This window comes from Rhipicephalus microplus, chromosome 4 (assembly GCF_043290135.1).
Source record: "Rhipicephalus microplus isolate Deutch F79 chromosome 4, USDA_Rmic, whole genome shotgun sequence".
Lineage (NCBI taxonomy): Eukaryota > Metazoa > Arthropoda > Arachnida > Ixodida > Ixodidae > Rhipicephalus > Rhipicephalus microplus.
Genome location: NC_134703.1, coordinates 40,812,033 through 40,820,640, shown reverse-complemented (window position 1 = coordinate 40,820,640; position 8,608 = coordinate 40,812,033). Strand labels below are relative to the sequence as shown.

At 44.7% G+C, this 8,608-nt stretch overlaps 1 protein-coding gene across 1 annotated transcript in view; it reads right to left on the bottom strand.

The window, feature by feature from the left end:
* Positions 1-1,344: 1,344 nt before the first annotated feature.
* LOC119171909 (ceramide synthase 1) overlaps positions 1,345-8,608 on the bottom strand; it is a 31,302-nt gene continuing 24,038 nt past the window's right edge. Inside the window, exons 5-7 of the mRNA XM_037422792.2 lie at positions 6,890-7,037; positions 2,994-3,115; positions 1,345-1,871 (exon numbers count right to left, since the gene is read on the bottom strand). Of these exons, the coding sequence (XP_037278689.1) occupies positions 1,739-1,871; positions 2,994-3,115; positions 6,890-7,037 (403 nt within the window). The 3' untranslated portion in view covers positions 1,345-1,738. The remainder of the gene's footprint in view (positions 1,872-2,993; positions 3,116-6,889; positions 7,038-8,608) is intronic.

Sequence of the window (8,608 nt, the reverse complement as noted above, 5' to 3'; positions counted from 1 at the left end):
AACACTGAAGAGAACTTGCCATCAGAAAACATTCAGCAAGATACCTGGTACTAAATTCAATGACCACAAAAAAGCAAGCTGCTGTATTTCATATCTCAAAATATATATGAAAACGAACCACACCCATGAGATGTCTAGAAATAGCTAGAGGTACAACGCAGGCACAAGATGCTGCACTGCAGTTAACGAGAAAATAGCAGACAGATTCGTTCTGCCTGAGCACTTAAGGCCATTCTATCAAAAATGCAGTCACCGAGATGATGGTTTCGAAAAAGTGTGGTGAATGCTTCTAGCAAGAAGCTCAAGCAGTTTTCACTAAGCCTGTAGAATACACAATTTTGGCCCTGCACAAGCCTCCAGCCGCCAAGCGAACGTCTATACCTTGGGTTAAAATATATCAAATTTAACATACCAAATGCGCAAATGCATACATAGAAACAATCATTTCGAACGTCACACAAGAAAATCGAAGAGAATAGGACGAGACAAAAAAGAAGTAATAAAAAGGTGAAGAGCAAACAAAGAGAAAAAAAATACTGAACAACAAGCAAAGGCACAAGCAAATTTTCTTATCGCTCTAAGCCCTAAGCCATTCTGATGCTGATATTTGATGTACCCTCTAAGCGCTTTGATCAGGTATTGGGTATTTGCATTTGATCATCTAAATGTAGCCAGAATGCCCTCCTTGTTGATGATCAAAACAAGATCAGCCTTTCAAGAGATTTAGAACACTCAAAAAATACAATCCAATGATGCCGTTACGGTCCTTTCATGCCGCACAAGCAAAAGAGCAAAGTCACAAGAAAGCTTCGTGCCCTAGTTTACATAGCTCCTCAGATATACTGTACATTCTTGAAGAGTTAACTAGGCAAACACTCAGACTCAATCTTTGATTCCAGTGCCTTGGTTTGAGTGCATTAGCGAGTCATCTAGCACAGTGGAGTAGTGTGTGCATAGGTATCGCACGCGAAGACACTCTTTTGGACACGACAAAGCGTCCGTTATTAGAATAGATTAGAAACTCTGCCCACTCAAACATCTCAAATTGTCAAGTTTTCTCCTCCAAGTGCCACTCCTTCCTTAATCGCTGTCCGTGGGCTTGCCTGCTGTCAGCAACTGTGCCAAGGTGCCTTGCAGAGGCTGCTACGAGACCAAAGGACCACAATGGCCAGTGGTTTTCGATTTCAAACCAAGCATGGCATATCCGAGAGATGCATTTGCTCAAGATGACGTAGGCAAAAAACACACTCAAACATGTGAATCCCTTAAAAAGTGTGCTTCTCTCAATAGAAGACCGCGCGGAACATACAGAAATAGCGTAATACTTCAAAACTCTCCTATAGCCAAGTGTTAGTGTTTCTCGGAAGCGCAAGGCAGTGCACGCAATAACATTGTATCTAACATTGCACAAATGTTGTTGCAGAGCTGCTGCAGCGGCGGCATTCAGTGGTGTGTTGCTAAGTACACTCCTCCTTCTCGCAAACCACATATTAGAAGGAATGCCTTTTTCTTAAACACGCGCGTGCTGCCTAACCTAGAGCAGCGTGATGTGCCTCGAGTAACAGTAGCAAAGCACCAACTTATGGTTGCTGGCCTTCGGGTCTCCCCATACTCCAAGCAGACGCTCGCAGCCAACAAGGAAGGTGTCGTGTTTTTCCGGGCTCGGCATGCAGATCAGAGGGCAGCCAATCCTAGTCTAACAGACAGTGGGGAAGTGCAACCTGGCCACCACAGTCGGCTAAGAGCCATTCTGCGGTTGCGGCTGCGTATGGCGCTCGCGCAAGCCTCCATGCCAGCCGTTCTGGAAGCCATTCTCTGGTTTGGCCGCATCATCTTGGCTCGCTGGTCGCAGGACTGCAGCTTCGTCAGACCTGCAAGAGTGGTATTGCGCCTCAGTGCTCCCATTGCAGTTTGTAAATGCTAAAGCAGACGTAAAATCTACAACCAGCTAAGAAACTTGGAGGACGGTTGAGCTTCGCCTATAGGGGTAAAACACGATTGCAGAAGTGAGCCCCGTTTGCATCACCTCCTCAATCGCTAGTAGCTTCGGCTATCAGTGGACATAGATATCGAGCCGCAAGGAAAGAAACATCTGTACATTTAGCCACTTCAAACTATCCTAGAGTGCCTAATGCAAGTATGGTTGTGAAGTGTCTGCTACGCTGTAATTCTTTTTTTGTGTGAATTGGCAAAGTAGTCACTTCGTGTTCCAAGACAACATGCGCACCTGTGCAACTGCTGTTGCTGCTGCTGCTGATTAATCCCGCTTGAGCTCCTTGTGCAATTTTTTTCATGCTTGGCACAGCTCTACATTATTTGCCATGAAATATGTGCGTTAAGGAGACTCCTCACCATATGACATCAGTGTAAGGTCTTTTTCTTTTTCCGAACAGTTTTAAGCACTTGTACAGGTCTGCGGTAGAACATCTGCCTGACATGTAGAAGGCCTCGTTTCGATTCCCACTCGGGCTGAATCTTTTTATTATTTATTTATTTTCATGTTGATTTACATCTCGATTTCTGGATCATAAACAATGCTAGTTTTTTGTACTCATGAGGAACAATGCTAATGCTAACACCGACACCAGAATTCCTGCGAATCAAGCTCTTCAATGCTGTTGCCGTGAAATACGTGTGTTGTTAAATCGCCCACTATTTTCCAGCAGAATGATTGTGTTTGCTTCCCACCGCCGCATAGGTGGTCGTGACTGATACTGTGATGCAAGCCAGGCATATCCCTTCTCATCGAGGCATTAAATCTACTCTCACACCATTACGCAACATAATGAACCCACTAGCGGACGACCACGGCCGCTCTCATGCCAGCTCTCTAAACTTGCTAACTTTTACACCACACACGCTCCTGCAGATACAATAAACAATGAACCATCCGATTAGCCAAAGTATGATTGACAAAGAGCGTAAATTTTTTAAAAAATTCTGTGTGTTATTTCTTTGTGCCTCAAATGCTCGGTAATGCTGCTGTTACTCACGTTCGGTGATGGCCATTGCTGGCAGTCGAAGAGTACATCTTCTCAACCACATCATAATCGCGCGTGTCATCCAGCTCCTGAATGTCACCAGTCACAACCCGCACCGCAAACAGCACGATCATCTGCATCGCACGCAATGGAAAAATATCAGCAATCACCTCAGAGGGCAGATCACGTGGGCAAAAAGTCTTGTGAAGAAAATTGCATTCTGCCAATTTAAGAGCCAGAAGGAAGTTTTGAATTGAGAAAAGTAAAAAAAAATGCAGGTTCGGTTTGGGTTTGACACGATTTTTATTATTTCGGTTCCATTCCAGTTGACAGTTTATAGAAAGCAAAACTGCAGACACTTGAGGCAAAGGTTTACAAAATTTAACCAACGTAGTTCCATAACCTTCATTTGAGACACGTTGCTCAGAGCTAACGACTTGAATGTGCTAGGCTGAAGCAGCCTTGACAGCACTGCTTACATCCAATAATAATATCCGGGTTTTTACGTCCCAAACCACAACACAGTTATGAGGGACTGCATGATGCTCAGGAAATTTTGACCATCTGATGTTCTTTTAACGTGCACCGACATTGCACAGCACACGGGCCTCTAACATTTCAGCTCCATCGAAATGAGACCATCGTGGCTGGGAGCACTCATAAGTCTGCACTTGCAAGTTAACTAGGACTTGTATTTTGCCATTTTTCATTTCATTTCCTTTTGACTTCAAATCATGCGCTGTGCCGAGCACATTCCACGTACAAGGCTTTATCAGGCGGCAGAAGAAATCAGCCCATTGGCAGACGCACAAGGAAGCAATTCGAAAGTTTAAAAAGGCCATACAAATGTCCATGTTGCTGACACACTTTGACCCTACCAAACTCTTTAAGTTGGAATGTGATGCTTCACCTATAGGAATTGGGCCAGTACTGTCCCATCGCATCATTGGCACTGATTATTCTACTGAATTTCGCTTCAGGGCGCTGTACAAAGCAGAACGAAGCCACTTTAAGCTGGAAGAGAAAGCGTTGGCACTTGTATTTGGGGCGACGTGTTTTTGATGCTGATGGCAATCACATTGTTTTGGTGACTCACCATAAAGCTTTGACGGGTACGTTTAACCCAGAAAAAGTCATTCCTCCCACAGCTGTGGCAAGGATTCAGATGCGGCTCTTCTCTTGGACCATTACCAGTACACATTTCAGTATCGCAGGGGAGCAGAAAACTCGAATGCTGATGCCTTCAGTCACTTGCTGCTACCAAACAAGCCGCACAATAACAGCACAACAGATCCACCAGAGTATGCCCAGTACTCCGAGTGCTAGGAAAAGTGGTAATTACGGTCAGAGAAGTGGCACATTTTATAGAAACAAATCAGTCACAGCCCCAGTGAAATTTTGGATCAAGAAAGGCTGATCGAAATGTTCGTCTGAAGAGCAAATCCGCTTTCGACCATGCTTCAGCAAGAAGACCGAGTTTCCTCACCGCTAATACAGTCGCCAACCGTTTATTCGGACGCTGAAAATTCGGACATGCCCGTTTATTCGGATATCTTCATGGCACCACCACACTCCCTATTGATCCTAATGTAAACTCACGACCGAAAATTCGGACGCCCCACTGTGCGCCATTCGGACTCCGTTTGACTGACCGGATGCTTCGCCGTACGCCATTACACGCTGAGAGTGACGTTAACAATACGTTTGATAGGTTGCCAGCACTGATATGCTGCACTAGCTATGGATGGATGTCTGGCCAGTGTCAAAATGCACGCAGAAATCACCATTGCTGATCTCGAAGGCTATGTTTGGCGACGCTTTTTTTTAGCCAGTCGAGTGGCCAAACCAAGCCACCTACAGAGTCTGTTCGCTGTGGCGTTTGTCAGCAGTGTCAGTTGGCTGCTTTTGCGGCTAGGCTTGATTCGTCTTGCTGTCTGTGTTCTCGCTCTCTTGCGTGTTCCGTGGCGTGCTGAAATGGCTACAACGCCACCCATTGCTGCGCTGTCGGGAGTGAAGAAACGCGGCCAATGTGGGAGCTACAAGACGCTCACGGTGACGAAGAAAGCGGATATGATTCGCCAGGTAGAAGGTGGCCTACCTCAGTCTGAAGTCTGAATTTTCTATTTCCAAGCAAACCGTCTCGGAAGCGTGCGTATGTGCAGGCATAACAGTTTTTTCGGGCGACAGGGCCTATAAAAGTGCTTTTTTTTCCTGAGTGAATCCATTTTTTCGGACTCCCGATTATTCAGACGTTTTGGCGGTTCCCGTCGAGTCTGAATAAACGGTCGGGGACTGTACTTGGTCTATTGGCGACACCGCAACATGCTTCCCACGGCTCTAAACATAGACTTACTCCATGAGACGCACTCAGGCATGACAACCGCGAAAAGCATAGCAAGATCCCTTATCTGGTTTCCAGAGACAGATGGCAAAACAGAGCGACTGACACGAACAGTCCCGCTTGTGTACAGGCTGTGGCAATACCTCCAGCACTAACATCAGTACTACGGTCCACAGTACATAACTTGCATCGACATCACTGTTTTCACCATCTTCAGGTACCAGCTGGTACCTGAAGGACATTCCACAGATGACATTCCGCAGATGTACTACTGAGAGTGCGTCACGCCTTATAGCAGTTAGTCAGAGGAAGCTGTCACTGGAATGCGAGTTTGCACACTACATATGGGCAATCCATAAGGAAGCCCTTTTCCCCAACTTATTTCACTTGATTGATGAATTCCCTGATTATACCCCGACTTTTTTCAGAGGCTTGAACTCCTGAGTTATCTCTGTTTGCCTGGTCACTACACACTCTGCCGGATTACACCAACATAATGTTCACATAAAATCTAGGTACAAGGAGTATTCTTGCCTTTTGCCTTCACCGAAATGTTGCCACCATATCTGCTAATCGCAATCGAGCCCTCATGCTTTGCAGCCAAACACCACAGCTGCTAAGATAGCACGGTGGGCAAACAGCTCTCTTTAGAACAAGCCTAAGAAAGCCTTCAAGTTGCATGGTTCAAAGAGAATGATGGCATAAGAAGGACAAGACAACACACAAATCGCAGGATAGTACTTTGTGTACTGACTATGAAGTACGAGCAAACCTTTTATACCATCCTAGAGAGAGAAGTGCAGGAAACATAAAAATGACCTCAAATATATGTAGCAGAGGCCGCACTGAGCGTTTATTTCATTCCTTCCTGTGCGACCAGGTTCCGACACAAAAGCTAAAAAGCCGATCAGATTATTCATTCATACAAGTGCCATTGCAAAACCATGCCACATCCTCAAATGCAGAGAGTCGCCTGAGAATTCAGCATGGTGGGCCACTGAGACCTGCGTCAATGTGTTCACTTAAAACCTCATAATAAATTTAATTTTAAATGTTGAGAGCCTAATATGGTATTTTGACGATTGAAAGGACTTAAGCCATCGACAACAGGAATTGGTTTCTTTTCCTAAATATTTCTCTCACTCGGCATGAATTAAAGCAGACGAAAAACACCTTTTGAAGGCTGTGGAATTACATTGCACCGACGGCAAAGGTGTTTTTTTCATACACATTCATTTCTATTTACATCATAAGTAATACACGACAGCAAAAGAAACAAAGACAAACAGAGTCCCTTACACTCTTCTTAGCTTATAATATCTGTTTTTCTTGTTTTTCTAATTCATTTTAAAGTGACATTATAGCTTATGGTTTTGCTAGCTATCATCATCGCTTCTGTTATTTTCCCTATCTGTATCACATTTTGCTGTCACTGAAGCTTCTGTTGCTAAGTGCACCTTTTTTCGATCTGTGTAGGCATTATCTAGTGCGATGCCGCTGTGGTCTTAAACTATATAAAGTACTGTGGACTAATAAGTATTGAATAACAAATATGTTGAGGACACACCCCAAACCAGTAGATGTTCATGACCAGAAGCACCGACAGTAGTCCAAGGAAGAAGAGGAAGTGTGCTGGAAAGACCTGCTTGACGAAGAGTCCTGTGCTGGCCGCATACATCACCTTGCATGGGTAGTAGTGAAGGCGCATCAAATACCTGCAAACCAATGTTTTTCTCACTCTCACAGTGCTAGCTGTTGTGACTAATTTCATGCTGAGTGCCGAGATCTCGGCCACTGTTACATACTATTTCAATACAGAAGATGACAACGAGTGTTTGCATGCATTGAATTATCACGCAGATGCAAAAAATCAGCCAGACCGTAATTTAATTCATCGTCCTTGGCTTGTTTTGGCTATGGCACACTGAAAACAAATGTTCATTGTACACCTTTACGTTTTATTCATATTGTTCAAAAATACTGAAATTCGAATTGGAGTAAGTGAGAACACCACAATACCAAACTGCACATTTGGAAATATAGGACATTTGCACATGCTTAGTTATCACTGTTTGCTGGAATGATCCCAGGGAACAGAGTACAAATCCTTCTGCATTAAAGGTATCGTAACCACTGTTCCAATCATCAATTGACCTCATTATCAGAGCTTACTGCCTCGTAAATCTGTGCACTACAGAGCGTACAAGCCCAAGCACTTCTAACAAGTCTTGGCCTTCCAAGATGCTCGTCGACAGTTGAATCTATCGCTATCGCACAAGAACAGCCGGTCAAGACGTATATCATTGTTGAGACACTGAGAGTGCACATTCCGCATTTATCACGGCTTTTGTCACATCATTTAGAATGTCTGCCAGTGCAGAGGCCTCATGCTTCATTCTACCATATTGTGACGAAACACCACAACACATTACTGCTTGGTTTCAAACCTGCGATGCATCCGGAATTTGCGTTGTGGAGTCTCTGTCAACCTGACCTGCACTTATCGGTTCCGGGAATCGTTAAAGAAGGCACGCATGTCACCACTATCCCTGAAGCAGTTGACTTTGCGTCAGTTGAACAATACCTACTTTGACCGCATGCATGTTTACACCGATGGCTCCCCTAATTCCAACAGCTCTACAGGTGCAGTGGTTGCCTATCTGGTAACATATCGCTACAATACAAGTTCTCTCGCATCACAATGTCAACAAAACCAGAACTTACAGCACTTCAAGGTGCGACCAAGTACATTCTTCAGCAGCAACCTAATCAATGGACCATCTCTTGCGACTTGAGGTCAGCCTTACAGACACTACGATTTGCTTTACGGCACGAATTACACGAACAATCAGTATCAGATATGGCACAACTATGACCAAGCTCTCTAGGAAGAGCACGATATTATATTTCAGTGGTTGCCGATTCATTGCTGAATTGTCGGCAAAGACCGCACAGATGAAGCTGCTCAATCGGCTCATGACCAAGACCTGCGGACGCCCATGCTACTCTTGAAAACGGACGCTGTGCAGTGACTACAATTACCGTAATTACTCGAATCTAACGCGCACCTTTTTTCCGGTTAAGCGAGTTCATAAATCGCAAGCACGTTAGAATCGAGTACGAACAAAAAAATTACGGTCAATCTATTGCCATCGGCAAATCCGAAATGGCCGCCCCCTACGTTCGTCGGCATGGCGCGTCGGCCATTTCTGCCTATGTGTTTCTCATGTGCGGCACTTCGTACGTGTGCTGAGGAGTTCGTCATCTAGTAGTGCATTAGCATCGA